General features: G+C 37.6%; 1 protein-coding gene across 2 annotated transcripts in view; it reads right to left on the minus strand.

The window, feature by feature from the left end:
• Window positions 1-26,951, minus strand: part of spg11 (SPG11 vesicle trafficking associated, spatacsin) — a 95,863-nt gene that overhangs the window by 53,430 nt on the left and 15,482 nt on the right. For both annotated transcript variants that reach the window (XM_028823616.2, XM_028823615.2), the window contains exons 7-19: window positions 26,789-26,934; window positions 21,779-21,908; window positions 17,507-17,662; window positions 16,088-16,266; window positions 14,768-14,944; window positions 13,712-13,783; window positions 13,403-13,533; window positions 12,566-12,768; window positions 11,739-11,943; window positions 10,698-10,901; window positions 7,958-8,064; window positions 3,807-3,952; window positions 3,560-3,721 (exon numbers count right to left, since the gene is read on the minus strand). In XM_028823616.2, coding sequence (XP_028679449.2) covers window positions 3,560-3,721; window positions 3,807-3,952; window positions 7,958-8,064; window positions 10,698-10,901; window positions 11,739-11,943; window positions 12,566-12,768; window positions 13,403-13,533; window positions 13,712-13,783; window positions 14,768-14,944; window positions 16,088-16,266; window positions 17,507-17,662; window positions 21,779-21,908; window positions 26,789-26,934 — 2,018 coding nt within the window. The remainder of the gene's footprint in view (window positions 1-3,559; window positions 3,722-3,806; window positions 3,953-7,957; window positions 8,065-10,697; window positions 10,902-11,738; window positions 11,944-12,565; window positions 12,769-13,402; window positions 13,534-13,711; window positions 13,784-14,767; window positions 14,945-16,087; window positions 16,267-17,506; window positions 17,663-21,778; window positions 21,909-26,788; window positions 26,935-26,951) is intronic.

Below are 26,951 nucleotides of genomic sequence, written 5' to 3' on the forward strand. Positions count from 1 at the left end.
AGCACTGACTCTAACTGGGCATGCTACTCTGCCTGTGGAGTGCGGAGAAGACCGAAATGAACAGTCCAAGCTGAAGGTAACAATCACCACAATGATTACCACAATTACTACCATTCTCGAGGGGGACATAAATGAGATAAAGGATAATATAAAGAAGGTTACAAAGATTATAAGGAAAGATATACGTAAATGACATAAACATGACAAACAAGAAGCTGCTTCAGGATAGTAAGGACTAGGAGAATCATTTAAGTAATCGCTTTGACGCAACCTTTAAAGGCATGCTAGAAAAAATTGGAATAAAAAAATACAAGGAAATAAGGTTAGAGAATAAAATCAGAGCACATGCTGCTCAGCTTGAAGATGTTAAGCAAATGTTTATGACTCGTACTGAAACAGTTGAACAACTGGCATCCACCACTGACGAAAAAGCAATGGCTGAAAAATCCAAATGCAAAGTGCTTAGAGACAGTCTAGCTGTTCTGGAAGATGGATACAGAAGAAATAATATCATTATTGATGGTCTCCTTGAGAACCATGAAAGTCCAAACCCTACAAAATTCACAGCTGAACTCTCTCTCTATTATAAAAAAATCCTGGGAGAGACAAGACATGATCTTCACATGAAGATCACGGAAGACACTTAAAAGACCCGCGAGACAAAAGAGATTGGCCACGGAGCATCTCGCGGGGACCTTAAACATGAGACTTTGTGCCAAGAGATTGACCCAGGACCATCTCACAGAGACGTAGAACATGAGATTCTTGCAAGACACACCCTACTTACAACCAATATCAAATAAGACAATGGGCAGCAAAACACTCAGTTGTGTAAAGGCTTGAGCACACACAGATCCAGGGCCCTCAGAGCATATAAAGCGTATAAGGACAATACATTCTAGATGAAACGTCGACGACTAAGCGAAGAAGAAAGAGAAGCGCGGAGAAAAGAGACCCAAAAGCATCGGTGAGAAAAAAATGGAAAAAAGAAAAAGAGTAGTCTAGGTGCAAATTCAGAAAATAAGGAAAGTCATAATCAGCCCTGAACAAGTGGAATTGAAAAAAAGCATGTCCAATCAGGCTCAGAATTAAAAGACAAAGAGTAAAAGACAAAAGTAGAACTTAATAAAGACGTTCAAAAACATTAGCACTATACACATGCAGAGCAGGTTAGAGATTATGAAAGCAGTAGAATTCAAAAAGCTCAAAAAAAAGGCACGATACAAATGCAGAGAAAGTTGAAGAATATGAAAGCAGGAAAATTAGAACGTATCAAAAAAAAAAGAAAGTAAAGATTGCAGTAGCGCAAACAAACGGAAATTATTACTCGAAAAAAGGGAAAATAATCACCACGGGCCAGGTGTCATTGAAAAAAAAGCAGGACAAAGCAAGGAATGAAGATCGAATATATGGACATAGGTGAGATGTTAGAAGTATGTTAATATTGTAAGGCTTTGAAGTTTAAGTCAGAGTATTTCAAAAACGGGGTATACCTCACATGCATTTATTGGTTACTTTGCAAAAAAAATTAACTACTGATGATGTAGGTCGTTTTGTCTGTGCTGAAATTCCAAACAGTGAAACCTATCCTGAATTATGGTACAAAGTCATTAAACACATGTCTTACGGACCTCATTTAAAAGATTCAGCATGTTGGGACTCGAAAGATTCCAAATATTGTTTTTAACGAAGTTCTGAAATAAAAGAAAAACTAATGAAATAGCAACAATTCAAAGAAAAAAAAAAAATCTTAAAAGTGTGTATCCGGAAAACCAAACACGGGGGTTTGCGAGCGAACTGGAGAGGACTTTCAATCAGACACCAAGATATCAGCAGTTTACCGCATACATGGATCAAATGCCTCAAAACATAGAAGCCTTATTGTTTGTTTCGAGAAACTACAATCTAAAGTAAATTTAATGTCGCTTCTCAGACTAAAACAAGAGATATTTGAAAATACCTACATTCATATTTTCTATAATTTCTTACCTTCAACAGCTGCTAAACTTGCCGCATTTTACAACATTAAACAGTGCCTACACAATGCTGAAATCAGAAACCTTTTTTCTTATCTTTTATCTATTTATATATTTATTTATTCCCACTAAAGAGGACTGTTTAACATCATACTCTTGGTTTGCTGTATTAGGATTGTACTATCATACATTAAGATTAGGATAATGTATACTGTATTAGGATTGTACTGTCAAACGTTATCTGCTTCACCATGGGTACTGCTTAACATCATTCCCTGGGTTTATTCTTTTGGGACTGTTTAAGGTTATATTCTAGGTTTATAGTATTAGATATCTACTTTAATCTTTCTACACCGCTGCTGGGGAAATTGCTTTGTTTTAGATGTGCTCTAGACATGTTAGAGGACAGGGACTTCATGAAGTTTGTTCTAGCCTCATTAGGGAGGTGCACTCTTTTCTAAACTACATCTTTTCAGTAAAGATGAAGAACATGGAATGAGTACACATCCACATTTTAGTACAATCCCTTTCTATAAAAAGTAACAGAAACTACAGTATATAGAATACAAAGAGAGCTAGACTAAAATTTCTAATTGAACAACCAGCAAAATCACAAGTTAAAACCCGGCCATCCAAATGCCATCTGCAATGTGACCTTGACTGTGTTAAAGTCAATTAAATACAATTTAAGATACAATGAAAGTTCAGAAGCTCATTTTGATTAATTTTAATGGCTGTCTTCTAGCGATACCTATTCATTCTTTTTGAATAATTCAGACACATTAGCCCTTGGATGGCCTAAGGAATTAAAAAAAAACTATTACACATAATTGTAGGAAAGAAGAGGAAGGGAGTGTGGAAATGTTCTTAGAAGCAAATTATCCTTCTATAATAATTTCTTTAAGGCTTAAAATTCAGCCAGTCCACCACAATACAAAATTTCATGCTTAAAAAAACTAAAACTTCATTTGACACCACAAAAACAAGATACCAGTTTATTGTTCCATTAAAAAAAATAACATATACCTTCCAAAAATTCCCTGAAGTGGTCAAAAGCACAGAAGTAGGGTGTAGTTATCAACTATGCAACTAGGTATAGTATGCTCCCAGTCTTGTTACTACATCTGCTGATTGGCATTGTGTTATTTTGATCGAGTGCATATTTCTGACACTTATTCTATGATCATGCATGTGACTTTGGTGATTTTTTTTCAAAGCCAGAAAAGCACATCAGGTCACATCATACATCAAGACAACAATAATTACATTTTTCGGCATTTGATCCGCTTGTTAATAAAAAGTTTGTTCCCTGTGAACACACATTTAATCAGCAACCTTACACTGAACTGCTGAGGTATCTGCAATATGGCATGTAAAATGCTTATTTCTGTCCAGTATGCTCAGCATTTAACTTGACTTTATAACACAGCTTAATGAGAGATGTGACCAGACAAATTAGACCAGTATCCACTAATGTAGGAATAGCCAAGGCCAACAGAAGAAAGAAAAACAAAAAACTCATACCAACTCTCATACCAAAATTAGAAAAGCAAGAAAGCACACATTAGGTAATCTCACAATACCTGAATAAGATTGTAGATGGAGATGTCTGGGGCTGGAATGCCACGAAAAGAGTTCTGAGGGAACAATGCAGATTTAAGCTTTGGGTATGGGGCCAGAGCCATTTTTAAAAGTTGCGGGTCCACTTTCCATGACGATTCATCTCCATCTTTTTGCCCAACAACCTTTTAGAAAATAAAAGCACATACTTAAACAGAGGTATGATACAGAGGGAAAAAAGTCTTATTAGTAAATAGAAAATAACCCTACCTCATCAAACCCTCCAGGGGCAAACATTAAAGTTGCCAAAGCCAGTAAGGTGTGACCTTCTAACAGCATACTGCTTACACTAGCTTGGCTGCCAGGGATCAGTATATGGGCATTAGTCAGGCTAGACTGGAATATGACATAGGGATCTGTAGGGAAAAAGAGCGAAAGAATAAGAATACTGACAGCTGAAATATAAAACAAATGGCTTTGGACAATTGTTTGTGCTATCCAGCTGTATTTCATAAGCTGTTAATATCTGTAAAACTCTAGGGTTGAACATATTTAAACTAAATTAGGCCTAATCACTTAAAGATAGTAGCAATTCACTCCCAGAAATTAGCCCTTGAATTTTCATCACCGGACTTTAAAACAAGGTTTTGACTTTGATTCTCACCTCTTGTTCACTATGCCGCTGACAAACTATGTCACTTAACCTGCCTGTACTAATACTACCAAAAAAAAAACAAAAAAAAAAAAAAACCAATCTGCAAACAGCTATAGCTTATCCTGACCTGGTAAGTCACCTCAGATCAAAGCTCTGACCAAGAGCATAACATTTTCCTTATAAGCTTACTGGGGGCCAAATATATGCCATCAGAGAATCATTTCCAGACATAACATTAATAAAATATTTCTGGAGTTTGTTTATGATTTTAAGAGTATTACTTTTAATGCTACATGCACATAGTACTCTGCTTGTTGAAATAGTATACTGATATGCAGTTACCACAATCTGTGAAGAACCTACTTTAAAAACATATCTAAAGTTCATGTGAAATATTTGAAGCAGTAGAAATTTTCAGTTATTTGACCACTTAAAGATATCAGTACATTAATAGTTTAAAATTATTAGACATGATATTAATTAAAGATATACTGTATTTGGTATAAACGGATAACATACATCATGTATCATTCTTTGTGACATTATGGCACAGTGTTTAGTGCTGCAGCATAGCTCTATAGTCCTGGTTTCAAATGCTGGCCCAGACACCATCTGAGATTACACCTCCCACTCATGTCTGCATGGACTTTCTCAAGTTGTTCCTCATCTCTCCCACATCTCAAAGTTGAATTAGCAGGCATCTCTAAACATTTAAGGTTTGTGTTTATGTGTGGAAGGGCTTTGTAATGGACTAGAATCTTAGGGTTGTCTCCTGCTTGGAGGCTGATGCTACAAGAATAGTAGGGGATTATGAAGGTTCATAAAATGAACAAATTAATGGAGATAAAGCATCATGCTACACCTATGAAGCCAAAAAAGAATAATGTATCTATACTGATTTATACAGTACTAGCCAACCCGCGGCGTAGCATATGCCCATAATTATGTATTGATGGGTGAACAATTCCTGAACGACACAGTTGTCCAAATGGGGTGGGTTTGAGGATACTACTGTGAGTGAATGAAAAGATGGACCTCTGGAGAGAGCAACATACAATTGTCCGTGACTGAAAGCGGGATCGTCTGTGACGATGGAGGTCACGCTGGTGAAATTTACTTCGTCGGTAGGGATAAGTTTCAGCACTTGTTCATTAAGGTGTAGCGAGTCTTCATTGTTGACGCTTAATATAGCTTGCGTACTGAGTTGTTCCGGAGTCACAATTGAGAAACACTTTTTTTAATGTCTTTTAAGCACAGAGAAAAAAATGAACATGTGAAACATCCGTAATGTAATAAGCCACCAAGAAAAGTAACATTGCAATAATGCACGCTACGACCCGATCGCTGTAAACAGAAGTGAAAACAAAATCGAGCCCGGTGCATTCTTTAACTGCCTTGTGGCACAGTGGTAGTGCTGCTGCTTTGCAGTAAGGAGACTGTGGAAGATTGTGGGTTCGCTTCCCGGTTCCTCCCTGTGTGGATAGCGCTTTGAATACTGAAAACACCGGTATATCAATGTAATGAAGTATTATTATTCTTATGCGTCCAGTGCGCTCTCTCTCTCTCGCGCGCGCGCCTGTGTGTGTGTGTGTGTGTGTCCGTCTCTCTCTCTCTCTCTCTCTCTCTCTCTCTCTCTACGTGTTCCTGCAGGCATACACCGCATGATTGTTTATTGATGGCTGAACACTTCCGGAAAGACACAGTTGTCTAAAAGGGGTGGGTTTGAGGATACAACAGTAAGTGAATGAAAAGATGGAACTCTGGAGAGAGCAACATACAACTGTCCGTGACTGAAAACTGGTTTTGGCAGATACATGCATATCTTTTTGAAAGTTTGGCCCTGTGTCTTATTAATTGTCATTGCAAAGGCCAATCTAACAGGAAATTGTCTTCGTGTAAAAGGGAAATTATCCGCAACAAACAAACTGTTATACACGCTGCATACCAACCTGCGGCGTAGTATACGCTGCATAATCACGCCACTTTTTTAATGTTTTTTAAGCAGAGGGAAAAAAATTAACATTTGCAAAATGCACACGCATTTAATTTGTCAGCCACTTTTTGCCAGCTGTCTTTTCTGGTTTGGGCTACTTTTGCAGTGTTACCGCTTGTGCATATTAAATCTTGAAATCCTTCGAGTAACTAATTAACTAACTAACACCCACCCACCCACACAGCTTGTGTGAAAAAAATGCGCCTGTTCTTTCATCATTTTGTTGCAGCCGATCAAAGACTTGCTGATCATGTTTTCTAGACTCAATATACATTGGCTTTTCACTCAGCGCGGGGGCGCGCATTCATCTCGGATTATTACATCCAGCTAGTCTGCTAGACTAATCTGCTACACGGCTGCGTTTGAAAAACCGACTTATCCCGGATGAGTTTCACCGGCATTAATGATTAGGAATCCGGTTTGAACAAAACCTTGCAGCCACAGGGGTTCACCAGGACGGAGTTTGGGAAACACTGCTGAACACAGACGAAACTGACTCAGGTGAAGAGTTGGGGCGGGTAAAGTAGTTGCAGCTATTGATTATTCAGTGTTGTTTGCCTGGGTGTCTGATCTGCTCGACAGGATCAGAAATAAAAGGAAAGCAATGTGAAGGCAATGTCATAGGTGTTCCTGTGGTATAGCGGGTTCACAGCTCCCCTTCAAAAGGCCATTTTTAAATAAATAATCACCGCGCTCACAGCGTAGCGAGGGGCGTGGAAGTGTGGCTGAAACGGTTTCCGGGTGGAGTCATGCTGTGGGCGTTTCTCCCCTGTGCAGTGTGCTAGCGAGCGAGGAGAGAGAGAAAGCCGGTACGTTAGAGTGAGCGAGAGCAGGCTCGAAGGCAATGTCACAGGTGTTCCTGTGGTATAGCGGGTCCATAGCCCCCCTTCAAAAGGCCATTTTTAATCAGGCGACTGACAGTAGTGGAGTCAGGCACAGAGAAGGTCAGCTGCTGAGAGAGCATCTCGACTGATGCAGGGCCTGTATCGGTGAAGCAGGTGAAACGCTAATGATAAAGAGGCACAGGGCTTATTGGTTTTTAAAGACTGCTTCCTTCATTGTGTTTTAACCTCAGTTTTAAAGGATTGTTTTAAGGATCCCATGGGATACCCCTCGCAAACTGTTTTACATGCTGCATACAGCGATTCACATCCACGAGAAACATGCCTCTATGAACAGTCAACGTGGCTCAGAGGTGCATGTTGACTCTAGCACAGACGAACATAAATGACGACGTGTTTTCCGAGGCATCGCGTCCGAGTTGGTGGGCGTGGCTCTGCGAGTTGTCGTCGTATCCAATGGTCTTAGAGTTGGTGGGCGTGGCTCCGTCCTGCATGCGCCATGGGGGTCTTACTTGTCGGCGACTTAATGAATTATATATATAGATAGATAAGCATAAAATAGGTAAAAAAAGATTTGCATTCAAGAAAGGGGATGTCAAGAAAAAATAATTCCCAGAGCTAATGCACAGTTGCTCATTTTACTTGTCACTTTTACACACACTATATATAAACATCACCAAATAATACACTAAAGATGGCAAACAAAAATGGTATTAACACACTTAACTTGATGGTATGCCACCCCAAGGCATACTAACAGACACATTTAGGTTTGGTTAATCTACTGTTGCAGATGAACCCAACAAGAATGTGTTAAGGAAATGTAAAGTACCTGTAGAGTACCCGATGAAATCTGCTATACCATCAATCTATTTCTTCTCATCTTTTCCACTTACAGTAAATGCTCTACTTAAAGTCATCACAGCTTTACCTTTTGGACTCTTGGTGATCTCCTGAAACCTGACTAACAATTCAAACCATGGGTGAGCCACATATAAAACTTCATCAGCCAGGATAGGGCAGTTGCTCAGATTTAGCCTGAAAATAGAAGAAGGTCAATGCTGTGTGTCATCCTTGTTTCATTGTTATTATAATATCCTACAGTTTCTCTTTGAATTCCTTGGTCTTACATTTTAAATTAATGACACTGTAAATCTGAGAGGTTTTAATTGTAGACTCCTAAGTCAAGCAATTCTGTAGTCTATTTCTAGCTGTGTTCAATACTAAATATTAGCAATAGTAAAACTATTTTCATAATTACTTTCAAATAATATTCTTGTGACCTTTTAAAATCAAGCCTACATGTAAAAGTTATCTGAAATGTCAGAATCTCAAAGTTCAAAATTGCAATTAAATGTCAAAGACTGAACATCCTGCCCAACCCGCCTGATTGTGTAATTACAGTAAAAAACAGAATTAAGATTAATAAGTACTATACATCAGGTTTATATTTGAAAATGTCACCTTTAACTGTATGGACATGCAGCCTTAGACAATGCAAGCGATCTAATACTTCCATCCATAGATCCATTGTACACCGCTTATCCGAAGTCGGGTCGTGGGGGCAGCAGCCTAAGCAGGGAAGCCTAGACCTCACTCTCCCCAGCCACCTCCTCCAGCTCCTCTGGAGGGACCCCGAGGCGTTCCCAGGCCAGCCGGGAGATAAAATCCTTCCAGCGTGTCCTGGGTCTGCCCCGTGGCCTTCTCCCAGTGGGACATGCCCGGAACACCCCCCTAGGGAGGCGTCCAGGAGGCATCCTGACCAGATGTGCAAACCACCTCAACTGGCTCCTCTCAATGCGGAGGAGCAGCGACTCCACTCAGAGTGTCTCCTGAATAACTGAACTCCTCACCCGATCTCTAAGGGAAAGTCCAGCCACCCTGCGGAGAAAACTTATTTCGGCCACTTGTATCCACGATCTGGTTCTTTCAGTCACTACCCAAAGCTTGTGGCCATAGGTGAGGGTAGGAACGTAGATCGACTGGTAAATCGACAGCCTCACCTTTTGGCTCAGCTCTCTCTCCATCACAACGAACCATTGCAGTGCCTGCATTACTGTGGATGCCGCACCGATCCATGTGTCAACCTCCTGCTCCATTCTTCCCTCACTCGTGAACAAGACCCCGAGATACTTGAGCTCTTCCACTTGAGGCAGTAATGTGTTCCCAACCCGGAGACGGCATTCCACCCTTTTCCGGCAGAGAACCATGGCCTCGGAATTAGAGGTGTTGACTCTCATCCCCGCCGCTTCACACTTGGCTGCGAACTGCTCCAGTGAGAGCTGGAGGTCACTGTCCGACGAAGCCAACAGTACCACATCATCCGCAAATAGCAGAGACGAGATTCTGAGGTCACCAAACAAGACCCCCTCCGCTCCTTGGCTGTGCCTAGAAATTCTGTCCATAAAACTTATGAACAGAATCGGTGACAAAGGGCAGCCCTGGCAGAGTCCAACTTCAACAGGAAACGAGTTCAACTTATTACCGGCAATGAGGACCAAGCTCCTGCTCCTCCTGTACAGGGACTGAATGGCTCGTAACAACGAGCCTTGTACTCTGTACTCTTGGAGCACACCCCACAGGATGCTTCAAGGGACACGGTCGAATGCCTTTTCCAAATCCACAAAACACATGTGGACTGGTTGGGCAAACTCCCATGCCCCCTCCAGGATCCTGGCCAGGGTGTAGAGTTTGTCCAGTGTTCCACGGCCGGGACGGAATCCGCATTTTTACTCTTGAATCCGAGATTCGACTATCAACCGAACTCTCTTCTCCAGCACCCCTGAATAGACCTTACCGGGGAGGCTGAGGATTGTGATCCCCCTATAGTTGGAGCACATCCTCCGGTCACCCTTCTTAAAAAGGGGGACCACCACCCTGGTTTGCCACTCCAGAAGCACTGCCACCGATGTCCATGCGATGCTGCAGAGATGTGTCAATCAGGACAGCCCCACAACATTCAGAGCCTTGAGGAACCCGGGGTGGACCTTGTCCATCCCAGGGGTCCCACTACCTCGGAGCTTTTTAACTACCTGTGACCTCGGCCCCTGATATGGACGGGCCCCCCCTAGAGTCCTCCAGCTCTGCTTCCTCTAAGGAAGACATGCTGGTGGGATTGAGAAGATCCTTGAAGTATTCCTTCCACCGGTCAATAACGTCTGCAGTTGAAGTCAGCAGGGCCCCCATCTCCACTGTACACAGTGTTGGTGGAGCACCACTTTCCCCTCCTGAGGTGCTTGATGGTTTGCCAGAACCTTCTCGGTGCCAACCAAAAGTCGTTTTCCATGGCTTCCCCAAACTCCTTCCATGCCCAAGTTGTTGCCTCTGCAACAGCCGATGCCGCCACACGCTTGGCCCACCAGTACCCCTCAGCTGCCTCCACATCTAATACTTATTCTTACAAAATGTACACTGTATGGATACATGGAGAAAACAGGAAAACAACAAGATAAAACTATAACAAAATGTTGTTAAGTGGATTGACAGTGCAAAAGAAAAAACATATTAAGGTTGCCAATAAGAGCAGACATATGAATCTGGAAAATTCCTGTAAAACAAAAAATGTACAGGCCCAAATGAGGAAATAAAAAATAATAATAATAATAATAATCATATACTTTACTGCCTTGGTCAGCCAGAGACCATAAAAGTAAAAGCTCCATCTCACTTGCCTGTAATATTCCAGATAAACATATAGCAAGTAGCGCAGTCCATTCTCTAAACAGAAAGTAATGAAGTGGGAGTGAAAGTCCATTCCATTGGACAAGAGATAATTAGGGACTGGTAATGAATCCTGCATCACTCCTCCAGCATGACACAGTCTTCCCAACAACTGCTCAAAATCATCCAGGTCTGAGGTCACAAATATCTTATTCCTGGTGGAAGAAGAAAAAAAAAATCATTCAAGCTGCCACCTTTTTCTTGGCCTCATTAAGATTCCTTCATTGCAAGGTACACTTTGTACAGTTTCAAGTACCTTAAGAAACAGTTTATTAAAAATCCTAGATTTCTCCACAATTATATGTATTTTTAAAAATGGTATTTGGTAAGAGGAATTCAATTTACAGCCGAGAAAAATTGTTTTTCTGTAGTTTAAAAAAAGCAACAGTTAATACAGGGTGGGGCATAAAGATCTCCCACATTTTGAAGGGGTATAAAAAAATTAACAAAGCTATCTAAAAAAAAAATTGTATATTTTTCTGAAAAGTACATAAAAAACAGTTTTGTTTTAATGGGTTTTTAAAAATTGTATCAGACAAATGGCAATATATTGCTGAAGACATTCCTGGAAGTTCTCCATCACTCTCTGGGTCATATATATTAACTTGTATTTTATTGCAATGTTTAATTAAATTAATTTTCAATGGAAAGAATGTACAAAAATTTGGTATAATCTCAGGCACCTTACAATGAGGCATTTCATGAAGTGATATAAAGGGGAAGTGGTGTTAATTTGTGTTCTACGACTATATTTCTTGATACAGGATTAAATAAACAAGCTTGACCAGAGTGTGTTTTTCCTAGACTATTAAAAAATGTGATTGTTTAATGTGTATTTTCAATTCTACTTTAAAACTTCTAAGAAATTAGAAACTTTGTGTATATGTTGCTTAGCCCTAAAATAATGAAAGCAATGCCTGGTAAAAATGAAATTAAAACTTGATAATTAAAAATAAAATGTAAAAGCACATTGCACGGTGAAAAGTCCATACTTTGCCAGCTTGTCCAGCACTTTGTTCTTCATGTAGCTGCAGCAATGTGTGAAGCTGTTGATAACCACTGGTGAGAGTGCTGGCCATTTTTGGGAAACTATGCTCTCTGGGACACCAAAAAAATCCAGCCACATTCTAATATTCTGCCAAATATGCAGGGACGTCAGGTATCCCCAGAGAACCTCAGTGATGTGCGTTTCCATACCTGGTAGGACAAATAAAATGAATATAATGACCGGAAATAGACTCCTACAATGTTACTCCCAACGACAGGACAATTAAGTTAAATTTGGTATTGCGGCAGAAACACCCAAGGGCAAGGTTTGATTTTTGGCTAGGCTGCCTTCTGCGAGTTCATAACCTCCAAATATTTGCATTCCTTTTCACCAGGGACTATGGCATCCTCAAGAGTTTATCTTAGGTGCAGTTTGTGTGCTTTTAGTGTGACCAGCACATTCTGAATCTCATAAAACCAATTCACATATTAAACAAGAATGCAAAATGAGCATCAAATGAAAGGTACTTGGCACATGCAACATCTGTTACACAAACAACTCAGTTATTAATAGTTGTTTTCTGTTCCTCAATTATATTTGAATCCTATCATCACTCATTCTTACACAAAAATATTTTTTATAATATTGAACTATTTTGGCACCAAAACATTTATTCAGCTACTTTAAAAGGCATATTATTATGCCCATGTCCCTGGTGAAACTTTGAGAAACTAAAAGAACAATGCCAAAAATATGTAGTATGTTTTCAAAAATACACCTCATTGTTATGACAATGTGAATAACATTACATTTACTAAAATGACTGCCTACCTAAACCATGGCTATCTCCTGCAGGGCACTTATCTTCCTCAATCTGTCTTGAAAGCAGGATAACTTCCTGAATGTTTTTGTCCCACCATTTGGCCCAATCCAATAGTATACTTGAACAGTTGGTTTGGATAGGAGTTTCATCTATTAACAGCTTTTCTAAAACCGCCTCGTGTTTTGAATCAATTTGTTCCATCTGCAAAGACCTAGGATCCAAACGGCAGTCAAAAAAAAAAAAAAAAAAAATACAAGCAAAATATCACAGCTCATTACAAATTAATACAAATGTTACAGTTTAGTTAGTATAAACTGGCCAGAAGTCAAAATTAAGGATGTAAAGAGTTGGAACTAACATGTTACTTTAATTACTGATATATGGTTTAGTTTTAAAGCATCCTCAAATCACAACATTTTATTAAACCTGACTGAAATCAAAACATCCAGTAAATTTCTGGATCATTTTGTTCTATTTCAGCACAGTATATTTATCCACTCTACTCAGATCTACCACACAGGTCTTTATCTGCATCCAAACACCACATCCTCTGACTTTCCTTGACTGCACCCAGCTTATGTGAGGCACATAATATGCAACTTAAAGGTCACATATTAAAGCAAGTTCATTTTTCCTTTCTCATGTATATTAAACTATCTATCTATCTATCTATCTAAACAAATGCTGCATAATAATCATAATTAGCAAAGGACATGCATCTTAAGAACAATTTTACTCAGTCTGCAACTATCTTTTAATATGACTGTGCTCACATCTCTTTATATTTAGAATAATAAGTTTCTCAATGTGAGGACTTAAAGTAGTAACTATTCATTTACTCTTACCCAGTGCCACATACAACCTGTGTAGACTTTGCTCTAGGGGATGGCAAAAGTTGCCTCTCCACTATTTTGATGAACTCCAGCAAGCTGCTTTCCGTTTCAGAAAAGTGATTCTGCTTCTGTAAATGCTCAGCCTGCAGTAAATCAAAGAGCGATTTGAAGAGACAGCTATTTTTTTATACTAAAAGGTATGATTTTTTTATCTCATTGAAAGGAAGCCCACATTTATAACTAAGTAAAGCTTTTATATACAAAAAGCAATCTCAAGGCTGTAAACAACCATGCAGAGAAACTAATTTTTTTTTTTCTTACCAAAAAGTCACGCAGATCTTTGTCATCTGTATAGAAGCAAATGGTATGTAACTCCTTATTTACATCATACCCCTGTACAACAAATAAATATGACAGATGCAATTTAAATAATAGCATATATTATTCAATATTATACTATTTTGGTAAACATAGACATTTTCAGTTTTTTAATGAAAATTCAAAAATGAACTTAAATAAATTGAAATATTATTAGCAAGACACTTATTTTTATATTAGGATGAGAATGGATAATTGTTTGCTAAATTGTCTAGCCAGTCAGTGTGGTGTAGTGGTTAAAGCTTTAGACTTTGGACTTCAAACCCTAGTAATATTCATTTACATGAATATTCATTTTACATGAATAGCTGACATATATATATATGTCAGCTATTCAAATACATTTATTATTTCTGGACTATTACACTATTTATAGTGGACTGAAAGGGACAGTCAAGAAGATGTAAATCAGAAAATGGAATAAAATATACTTGAACCAAGACTCATGTTGCTGTAATTTGTTCTTCAATTAAAAAGAACAGAGTTGGTTATCAATATGATAAAAAGCACCTTTAGCTTTGGGAAAACTAAGTTGCACAACGTGCAATTCATAATTCAAAAAGAGGTCAGTCACACTGTACACTTTTATTCCAGCATACCTATATAGTTCATGAAAACATAGCAAACCTTCCTATGCCCTCCATTCTGCAGATAATCAAAATAATTTTAAAATACAAAAATATTAAGTATATTGAAACAGAATATTTCAGAAATGGGAAATACTCAAAACAGCATTTGTAAGCAGTATCCCTTATTTACAGACATCACAAGTTGGGTAATGAGCTGCACTGCTGTAGAGTGTACGCTCTATAACCTAGACTCCATAGTTCAAGGAGTCTAGGAATTTTGTGAAGATTGCTAAAGAAAAATCAATATTAAGAATGTAGAAGAAAATAAACATTTCACACTAGAGAGAATGAAGAATACAGTTCTTGCATTCCATGTTAAACAATACAACATGGCAATACAACAGCAAACTAGAAACACTAGATTACCTACCATATTTCTCAAGAGCCTTCCTGCTTCTGTCACCTTCCTCTGTTGAAGATGCTCAAAGACCAAGTTAAGGCCTATCTTCAGAAGCTTATCAAGACAATGAGCAGGGTCATGGTGATGTCTCAAATAAGCCTGAGCCAATGGGATCTGGTTACTCATGATAGCATCTTGAATAAAATCCTAAAAAAGAGGTTGGTTGCAAAATTACTGTTTATTCCTTTAGCACTACACTGAACTGCCTGAAAAATGCTTATGAGAATCCCAAACTGACCAAAAAAAAAGTCAGAAATATAGAAAAATCAAGACTGCATTATCAGTCATTATTGCATAATTCATATTTGAGTGTCATTATCACACGCAGTACCTTGTAGTAGCAACAAAACATTCTTTTATAAAGTAATAACATTTTTTTTGGAAACACACTTTAATATTATGAACTGCATAATGGTATAATAACAAAATATAGTATAACAGATTTATATAACTTTCATCACATATTATCAATATTATAACAACACTTTTTAGAAATTAGGTATTTTTCAGGCAATACTGGCTGTAAAGCATGATATCCTTGATGATAATAAATTATTACAGAATAAATACAAGCAATGCATTGCATTCTAAAGTTTTACCTGTTGTATTACAAGTAGGTAATGACAGGACAATTTCACAAAACAATGGGGAGGAAGGAAGTCTTAGAGATAAACTTAAATTTAGCAAGTTAGATTATCAATTCAGCTTGCTAATTTTCAGAAATGATCACTTGAACATAGATAATCAATTTATTATTTTTTTCTTAACCAAAAAGAATGCAAGTTTAGCAGCTCACAAATTTACTGGGTTCCAAGAATCTTTCTGAACTAGCCCATTTAAATAAAACCACTTCAGCCTTGGAAGGTGGCAAGTAGAGGCATTTACAAATGTATAAACAGAGTTCACTACCAATGTTTTGATAATACTTGTCTGTTCAGTAGATTTAGAAGGAAAACAAATAATTAACATATTATCTTCATAGTTTAAACATAAATTCCTCATAAAAGAAAACTCTATATTAGTATTTTTCATTATTTCATTTTAGTTCTGCTTCAAACAGTTCCAGATTTGTTGGATAGCAGGCCTTTGTTAACATTTGTTAATCCTCACAAAGAAACAGAGAAGACATATACTAAACATTCAAATGTCCAGGGATATTCTAGGATTATGCAAGCAAAAGTGTTGGAAATAGAATTTTCCTTACTCAAAGACAGCAAAATTGAAACAATAAAAACACTCCAACATAATTAGGGTTTATTAAAGAATATTATAAAAAATACTTTTATTTACATGTAAAGGAAGAGATTTCCATCTCTGGTTACATTGGGTGATAAGGTTTTCACCATCATCAGAGTCACAGACGCCTGGTTCACCACTTGAAAACCTAGGAAACTTCTTCATGAAAGTGCGAAGATCAGAAATGTAGCTGCTTAAAATGTCAATGCACTGCTGCATGTGATCATCCAGTTCTAAGGAAAATATTAAAACATATCTTGTTACCCACATTTTCTAAGGATTTAGATATTCAGTGTCAATGACCGAGACAGGCAATTATGAGAAAAAAACATTTTTATTAGTGCACACAGAAATAACTATGGGCAAAGGAAAATGGCATGTTTTGAACAATAAAAGCCATCTGTTCCCTATTATCACCATTTATTTGCTTAATTTATTTATTATTATCATACTAGACAAAACGGCACACTGCACAATAACGTGCAATGAATACACTTGACCATACTTCGTTGAACATATATGTGTACAATGATTTAAGATATGAAGAGATAGGTGAAGTGAAGTGACTGCAAAGGTGGTAGGGATGAGAACGGCACCCGTACGCATGCACCACACAGCTGCCCTGCTGCCCACTGCAAAGAGTTGATTCTACAATAAAATAAAATAAAAATAAAAAAAGTAATAATTCCAGAACTCTTTGCTTTTTTAATATAAAGCTGTAGTGCAGAGTTTCTGCATAGTATATGTGTACCAAATATCAGGCTACAGGTTATTTGATTTTTGACGTTGACCTTCCTGTGTTGACCTTTGACCTTGGAGGTCCTTCATCTCCCCAAAAGCGGATAGTAGAGGTCACGTAGTATACGTGTACCACATTTCAGGTCAATAGGTCAAATGGTTTGTGAGCTACAGGTGATTTAAAATCCTGGAGAGACAAACGGACAGCCACAGTAGCATATTATATAAGAAGATGTGTATGATAAAACAACTTGTCCATTCCACATCTATGACTCTATAAAGTGAAGTGTCTGAATCTCTATTTGTTGTTAGAAATCCTAGTTTATCTACTGCTTGAGTTTCCCTTACCCCAGTACTTATGATCAGCAGGTTTTTGGAAGCAGCTAAACAGGTCCATCTGCTCCCCTCCAAGTTGCTTAATATGTTTCAACTCTTGGACAAAGATCCACTAAATTTCTCATCAGTTTCCCTTAATATGTCTTACAGAACCAGCAATGAAAACTGGCCAGCATCCAAAATGGTTTTGAAATGCACTTTGACTGCTTATTAAATTAAAAATCCCATTTATACAATCTCATACAGCAATTTTAAAATACTAATACTCTATATACATTGAAAAAATTAAGGCATTGTTGGTCTCTTAATGCTACAATTTTCTCATAAATGCCAGAAGAATTTTATATAATCTACAATTATTAGTTAAGGTCCACTTATCCTGTGTGAGGAAAGATTTACCTTGAGTTTTCTCAATAATCTCACGAACTTGCTTATTAAGAAATGAGAGAGTAATGTTGAGCAGTTGTTCAGAGAATTGTTTGCTCTGAGCCTCAGAATCATTGTCTTTGATGGCAGATGAGAGCAAGTTGAGAGCTGGTGTTAGACTCTTAACATCTGCAAAAATCCAAAAACAGTCGTTGCAAAATTGAATTCTGTATTAATTATCTATTACACCTTTACAAAAAGCAACTTTACACTATCATTTGTTTTTCATGTTAAAATCTAACAAAAATTTATTTGTAAATACCTTCCAATATCCCAAGACACAGAGTGTTACCACACCCACCACACGATGAAACAGCTCGGGATCCTTTTTGGCAACTCCCCATGCAGACAAGCGGTCCAGTCCCACCCTCCGGCAATGACCATCTATCTGCCACAGCCATGTGTTATGTGACAGTCCCCTTGGCCTGGACCAGCCACTCTGGTCCTCAACAATGAGGATCCTGATAGACCGATCACCCTCTGGGAATCGCACCACATGGCCGTAGTGCCGTAATTGATTCTCCCTCACAATGCAGGTGATGTGCCTCATTTGGGACTCCGTGAGGAACCACACATTCAACACAAAGTCAAACCAGTGGTACCCAAGGATTCTCTGAAGAGACACAGTAGCAAAGGAGTCCAGTCGTCGTCTCAGGTCACCTGATATCATTTACTATATAGCAAAACAGGACGTACCAGGACTCTAAAGATTTGGCCCTTCTTCCTTTTGCTTAGATATCGGGAGATCCAAACACCCTTTTCCAGTAACCTTTTGATCCCCCATGCTCTTCCAATCTGCTGGCTGACTTCATAGGGTAGAGACATGAATGTCACTACCGAGGAAAGCAAACCTCACAACAAAGTTGACACTATCTCCACAGACAGACACACTGCTGATGGCTGTACCGAAGAGGTCACTAAAGGCCTGGATCTTGGTTTTTATATGACATTATTTAACTCTAACAGGTCCAATCATTTCCTTTCATTTTTCTCCAAGCCCAAGAAACTAGGCAAGTAATAGATCTCATACTGACAAAGAAAGGCCAAATACACAGGTGGCGCAGTGGTAGTGCTGCTGCTTTGCAGTAAGGAGACTGTGGAAGATTGTGGGTTCGCTTCCCGGTTCCTCCCTGTGTGGATAGCACTTTGAGTACTGAGAAAAGCGCTACATAAATGTAATGAATTATTATTATTATTAAATACTGTAAGCAACTGATGGGTAGGGAGATTAGAAATTTAAATCTCAAGGCTGCACTAACTAATGAAATAAGTAAACAACTGTAATATACATTTATCTGATAAGTCACTCCGAGTGAAGGTGTCTGCCATGTAATAATATTATTTATAGCATGGTGACAAAACTTACTCAAAATGTTGCAGAAAACACTATATACAATAAAACCTATGATCACATTAGTCCTATACTTAAGTCTCTTTGTTAGGTTAAGTTTGGATACAGCCTTAAGACCAAACACCAATTATCTTACCATCACCTACTACTGCTGGAGCTGCGGATGCTACAGTGTCACTTTCCCATTCCGCTCTCAGTCTTTTACAATAGCTAGGACAATGTAATGATGATTTGCCAAGGATTCATAGCTTATGCATAGCATGAATTTATTCTCTCAGATGAACTGCTGGCTCTTAGACCAGGTTTATACTTCACGCCACGCATGCTCCAGCGGACGCTACTGTTACGCAAGCATTGTACTGTTCACACTTGTGCGCATACTTTACATAAATATGGAAGATTCCACCAGGTGGCAGTGCCAGATGTCACAGTGAGAACAGGTTCGGCTTCACTGTGTTGTGAATTACCTGAAACACCCATTAAATTGTGAAGACACCTTGACGCAATATTGATCGATCGATAGATAGGATAACTTTATTAATCCCAAGGGGAAAGTCACATACTCCAGCAGCAGCATACTGATACAAAAACAATATTAAATTAAACAGTAATAAAAATGCAGGTATAACAGACAATAACTTTGAATAATGTTAACGTTTACCCCCCCCCCCCCCGGGTGGAATTGAAGTGTGCCTCATTGAAAAGGATGTTTAATGATTAAATCCATCAATCCAGGGATGCACCCATTCCTGCAAGCATCGGGCGAGTGACAGAAACAATCTCTGGACGGGGCATCAGATTATTGCAAGGTGAACACAAGCACACACATGCACTAGTGTCATTTTAGCGTCACCAAATCCCCAATCCTTTATGTCTTTGGAAGGAAACTGGAGCACACTGTGGAAAACATGCAAACTCCAGGTAAGGAACAGAAGGGACGTGACTCCCTGAGAGGCAGACCGTGGTGTCACAACATGTGTAATTATTATCAGTATTCATTATTTAAATGAAATTAACGACATCTGTAAAATGTTACATACATGCTTTAATGCACTTCATCGTGAAAGTGATATCAAGTAGAAATCCAAGGATTCTAAATGGGCAGAGAGCTGGAATTTTATAAATGTAATGTGTTCTGTGTGGCAATTGCTGATGTCAGGTCAGGAGGAAGCCCCAGAAGCACGCAGCGATTAACAACTGGGTCAGTTTTAAGATGACGTTCACGACGGTCTACTTTAATGATAAAGTAAACTAAGGGGTTAAAGTGGACATTTCGAGATTAAAGCCGAAACATCCACCTTAATCAAAAAATACACCTTTTTCACCATATCCTTAATTTTTTTCTATGTGGCTCAAATACGCTGCCATACATTCTGATACTGTTGTTAAGGTGTCAAAAAAAAAAAAAAAGACGGCACAGAAGATGGTATGAGAGACCTTTAAAATGTAGCATGTCATTACGATGGGGAATATGTGACACTTGAATATAAAAGCACCACAAATGAATTTGTATGTTGGCATTTTGCTTCACCACATCGAACCATTCATCAAACATCGAAGCATGCACATTGATCCTGTAGGATCCGCATAGCGGCTTTCTGTCACATGTAGATAGTAAACAGAGACTCTGACATCACATTCCGACTTTTATCACACTGCGTCCCCCAACATATTGCAACTCACACACGCGTTGCATTAATTTCTGAGGACATGCTCAGAGGACGCATCAAATGAACGTTGGGAATGTGTGGCAGTCATGATGCGTGTGCGTAAGCGTTTTGAGCGTGAAGTATAAACAAGCCCTTAGAGTTCCTCGTTAAAAGTGGTTTCATGATTGAGGTTCAATTTTCCATTTTGCTGCTGCCATTAAGCTCTTGGCAGAAGCTCTGTACTTACCACTTTCATGAATGTGATACATATTACTATTTATGTGGATTTTGAAAATTGAAAACATTTTTTAATAACTTTATTTCTGAAATGTGTACTCCCTTGCCTACTAGATATAAAGTTTTTTATTCACGGTTTTGATAATAAGATTATCAACAACCACCTTTGCTTTCTTTGATTGATCTGGTTTTTATTGAATACTAAATGCAACAATTGTTACTTTATTCTCAAGATATTTGTATTTTTTGATATTGCTATGTAATACTTCTGTGCTGTGTTTCTAGTTGCACTTTTATTATTCCAGAAACTAAGCTTAAAGATATCTGTAAATGTGCACCTGGCAGAATCATGATCTGCAGTACAGTTTCCAAAAAACAAAAAATAATAGTCAACAAAGTACCACTAGAACCTGAGGCTGTATACCCATAGTCAAATTGTTCCACTACTTTTATGTGTGCACAACCCAGTACTGTAAAAGCTGAAAGCAAAAAGATGAAAGATTAGTCAAAAATAAAACTTCACATTCTATACTTTGGTCTTGTATTACTCACTCCACCTTAAATAAGAATGACAGTATTTGTGTACAAAATAAATATTTGTTATGTCCCAAAACTTACGGAGGTGAAAATATAATAAGAGCACCCATTCATTCATTCATTCTTAATGCAAAATGTACAGTACATTTTTAAACATAAGAGACAAAATTGAAGTACCTGGTGCTATGTTATCCTTAATGATAATATGGAGGTATATGTGCTAACATTTTGCTCATTTCTGAATAAAAGTGATGTGTTTCCTTAATCACTAATAAATTATTTAACCCTAATACTTGTAGGTATTAGTATCAATTCATCCACTCTCTCAAAATGACCTGAATTCACTCATATTTACACATTTAAATCGTGCCGATTTTTCAAATACCCCATTGTGAATTTCCCCTTGGGGATTAATAAAGTATGTATCTATCTATACTTCAATGACTACTATACATCTCATTAGATACCTACTTTCCAGTTGCACATAAGAGGAGTTCAAAGAAGACTCTGGCACACTATACGTAACGGATGTGCTGAGGATGTTCTTTTTACTTTTCAGAAAGAAGTCAACTGTGTCCAGCTGACGATTCTTCAGACCCGCCTGAAAAATAAAGGCATTTCAGATAAAATGCGCACTACAAATATTCAAAACCTATGGCATAAATTACTGTAGTTTAATTACGCAAAACATTATATAGAGAAAAGACCCCCAAAACCTCTGCTAATAAAGATAAATTAAGAGCAAAACCCATTAACCGTTATTAGAAAAAATAATGCATTTTTAGAAATAAAACACAACAGAAAGTTTTCCTTCCTCGGCCAAATGAAAACAAATAATCTTGCAAAAGAGGGGCTTTGTGAGTGCAAATGTACCTTTCATAATAATGATTTCACGTAACTCTATACATGTAACTATGAGTTCTGTTGTTATTTATGACAAAAGTCATCTCATAGTATTGCAAGTAATCTACTCTTATTTAAAAAAACAAAAAATCAGTACAGGATGTGCAACTGTTTTATGATACAACTAAATAAATTATAACCATTTTTAAGTACACTGTTAATAAAATTTTGATAGAAATTGTTGCATTCTTGTCCTGGGAGTTTTCATTTCTTTCCATTTTTAAGTTTTATATTACAGTCCTTAAGGAAGGTCATACAGTATTTTTAATGTGTATTTAAGCTTTCATTTCTCAGAAAAAACACAGATAGTAGAAGAGGTACATTAATTGATAGCTAGAAAGCAAAAAATGGTAGACATTTAATTCAGCATAATGATAAAATTTACAAAACAAAATAGCAAAGCTGATAAATGAAATCAGTCACAAGTAATTTAAGTCAGACTAGTAATGTTGTCAGACGTCTCAAGAATGATGATGGCCAACATTCATAAGGAAATCAAGACAAAAAAGATTGGAAAAGAAAGACAGCCAAACGCTAATTATCTATTCTGTTTTCTCACTTTGTGCAACTCAGACAAAAATGGTCCAAGAGAGGCATAAGCCATAATAAGACTCAAAGAATACTCTCTAATTGGTTAGTGGGCCTTTTTTTCAATCTGAAGCATGTATGTACTTATCTTTGAGGTTAAATACTGTAAGAGCTTTTCATAACCATTCAATGTGTTAATCAAAAATCAAATCAATTCAATTCAACTCTAATCAAAATGTTTAGATAGAGTGAAAAACATGCCAAAGTAGCGTCACTCAAAAATACAAACCTTAATAAAATACTCAAAAGGAGAATACAAATGCAGAACAAGATTGACGCAAAATGTACTGTTCAAGGCTCAGTAGAACTTTTCCAGCTTTCTATACATACTTATTTCTAATGTTCCATAGGTTTTCCACTGGGCTGAATTAAAAAGGAGTAAATTAGATAAGAATGCAACAAAAGCATTGTTTTTTTGGAATATCATGCTCAAAACAGCAATAAAGAGGGAAAAAAACAAATATGAAGTTAAATGGAGAACTAGTGCACCCATATATGCTGGAGAAGAAAAACAGCAGAAGAGGGAAGACAAAAGTTAGAAAGGGATGGAATGGAGAAATTTCATCATTGAACATCCTCTACCAAGGTCCAGACTAACTGTACAGCATGAAGCAGGTTTTGGGTAGTTGATCAGGAAGAGTTGTTGAGCTGGGACACAAAGAGTTCAGAAAGAACAGGATTATGGAATGAAGGCTTGCAAACTGCAAGATGAAGAAAATCCCAGGAGGAGAAGAAGGACTTGGGGGACAAAGGAATGAAGAGGAAAGAATCATGGAGAGGAACTTCACCCCCAGAAATTCATAGAACAGTCAAAGAACATGTGGAGAAGTCAGATGATGAAATAGGTCTAGTTCTAAACTAATAACATGGCACTTCTAAAGATAAGGTATACTGTAATCTATGGACAAATAAAAACTCTGTGTGTGTTTTTTTTTAATAAATAACTAATAATGTAGGTTTGTATGTTTTGCCAGTACAGCACAGGGGGCTGAGAAATTGCCATTATTCAGTTATAAATTACAAACTTTAGCAGACAAGTGAGTGGAAACTAGATAGGTTTGACCTTAAACAGACTGTTGATGAAAATGAGGTCAAGAGATGACCCAGAAGAGGAAAGTCCACATATTCATCTGATAATAAAGGAGGAGGAAATGGAAGGTTACAGAACAAATGCGACAGATTCCAGATCACCTCACCCCAATCTCTCCACACAAATCATGGTGTCATTCTGCTGTGAACCTCTGCTCGCTTGCTTGTATGGGTTTTTTGCAGTCTTTTTGACCAACTTGTTTTGTTTAGATTGGCACTTTTGATTTACTCTAAGACCATGGATTTGTGAAATTTTGGCTCTTTGAATTATGAAACCTTGCTCAAGGTAATTAGTGTTTTATTTAGACTTTTAATTTTTTTATTTTTTTAATTCTTGTTTACATATTGGATTACAATTCATTTTCTTCTTGTTAATTATTGTTATTTATCTTTTTATATGTTTATGCCATGTAGCCAGAGTTTTTGATGGGATACCTTTATAACTCGATATACCTGAGATTAGGTTAAGCAAGACAGTCACATTTTGTTTAAGATTTTGCTTAAACCAATTAACATATGTACTACAGTTGACCAGAAATTCATACTTCAGAAAATAAGATGATGTGGAGTGTGTGAGGACTCACAAACGATTTAAAACTGTAAATCATGCAAGGTTTTTAAATGTTTTGGGAGATTTTGTGGTTCACTCTATTAAGATGAGATAAAATAAGTGTTTGTAATGGTCATTTGAACTGGAGGGATTCACAAAATAAAGTGCTTCTGAATGATAATCCCAATTATGCAGCTCTCAAAGCATCAAAAATTACCTGATTCTCAGAACTGCACACCTCAAAGTGTATATGCAGTTCATTAAAATGAATCATACTATCATTTTCACCTTCATCATCACATGCTTAAAACAAGCAGAGGTTTATTGATTCAGCTTTCCTTTTCTAACTGTGTACAGACATCGGGCATTTGGCTTTTTTGAGCCTGGTGGCAGGAATGTGATTACGCCTATTGTTTCTCAATGAAATAAAAGAATGAATTTTAAGCATGAAATGACTTTCACTTCTAATTGTGTTGAAGTGAAGTGAGCCCGTTGCAATAGGAGCACTTACATTTAAAACTGAAATCAGTTAAGTGAGCAAAAGAACTTAACTTTGGCTCGGCTGCCTAAGTTTGATTTTGTTCACTCCCATTTATTTTCTGTTCAGCATGGAAATAAGTCAAAGATAGGGCACTGGCCATATGAAACAATCTCTTTTATGAATATTCACACAGCATTTATATACTAGTTTGAAACTACATGGAATGTGACCCTTGATCTGCAAATGTAGCTGCATAATACATTTCAATCCTGAAACTGAAATTTCAAAATACTGTGATATACATTCATTAAAACTATTAAGTGTATATACATATTGTGAGGGATTGCCGGCCATATATTCCAGCCAACACCTCCAAGCCGCCAGATGGAGCCCTCCTTGCAGCATGGAGGTGCCCCGAATGCCAGCAGGGAATCATGGACCTTGGAGTTTTTCTTCACAGCCCTGATGGATACCATGGGGGCTGCCAGGAGTCGCTGCAGGGAGGCCCAGGGATTTATGCTTTCCGTATAGCCCGGAAGTATTTCCAAGTCACGGGAACAGAAGAAATGAATACTTCCGGGCTGAAGAAAAGGAGAAGTTTTTACCTGACCCAGAAGTGATAGAAAGTCATATGGACTGAGGGACAGAACCACTTCCGGGTCAAGGACTATAAAAGGATTGTGGGAAATCCCAGATGTTGAGCTGAGCTGGGTGGAAGGGTGGCAACGCGTCTGGGAGTGTGGAGGATAGTTATTGATTTGTTTATTTATGAGTATAGTGGAGTGGTGGGTGCTTTGTGCACTTTATTATTATAATAAATATTCATTTTGGACTTTTATCTGGTGTCTGACGTATGGTCTGAGGGTTCAAGGGGTCGACAGTGCCTCTATCTTTCACAATATTTAAAATAAAATCTTACCTAAACTATGCCAATTCTACACATGCTACAGCATTAGCAAACTTTCATCCATTACTGCACCTAAACTTTGCACTAAAGAAAGCAACTATGTCTCATATTACCTGGGCAGCAAATAACACCTTGCACTTCAAAGCATATGATAAACATCCCATCAGTCAAAGAAAGCAAAGGAAGACTGAAATACAACATCACCCATATCATGCTCAAAGCAACAGTTAGCTTTATCATTTTTTATTTCTATTCCTTGCCATCATAACATGAAAAATTGGCAGATGTCCTGAACTAAAATTACGTTAAACTGAACAACAACCTGCATCCATCTAGTACGTCACGTGTCTGACCGTCTTCTGCACAGTTTTCACTCATTTTGCACATGCAGGGCACATTCAACATAGATATCTCTGTACCCTCTGGTAGACAACTTGTATCACTCACACAATTAATGTCAAAAAAGTGATGGCACAAAAAAAGGAACTTTAAATTGAAGTTTAACTGTATTTTCCAAAATACACCAGTATTTCATTGATATAGCTCTTTGTTTTTTCTAAATAACAGTAATCCTTCTCATTTACTTTTAAACTTTTTATTTTTACAGAGCAGTGATGACTACTTTGTAAGGGAAATACCAAAGATGGGTAACAGATATCTGAATTATATTTCTTAATACTACATTGTTTTCCTAATTATTTAGAAAAGACACTACAAAAAACAGGCATTAACTTTCTCACACTAATTTTCCTGTGCTCTTCTTTATGAGTCCTACAGTAGAAACTAATCAAACAAATATATGATTACAATTCACTATCCCTAGCAACAAACTTTAATTTTTTTTTTTGAAATAGACTGTCCAAGTGGAGCCGACAAAAATGACAATTGCAAAAACTCAACAATGCAATTAGGACTACATAAAGTTTCAGTAAAATACAGTAGTTCAGGGAAAAAAACACATACCTCTAAGGCAGGGATGGGAATGGAACACCTTCCCCAGCCATTCAGATGGCATAGTGAATCAACGGTTCCAGCACTTCCATAGATGATTAGCCTGTTCAGCAGCTCCTCTTGTGTTAAGCCAAAAAGGATCATGGACAATCCTGACTCTAAGAAAGATCCAGAG

Source organism: Erpetoichthys calabaricus, chromosome 17 (genome assembly GCF_900747795.2).
Source record: "Erpetoichthys calabaricus chromosome 17, fErpCal1.3, whole genome shotgun sequence".
Taxonomy (NCBI): domain Eukaryota; kingdom Metazoa; phylum Chordata; class Cladistia; order Polypteriformes; family Polypteridae; genus Erpetoichthys; species Erpetoichthys calabaricus.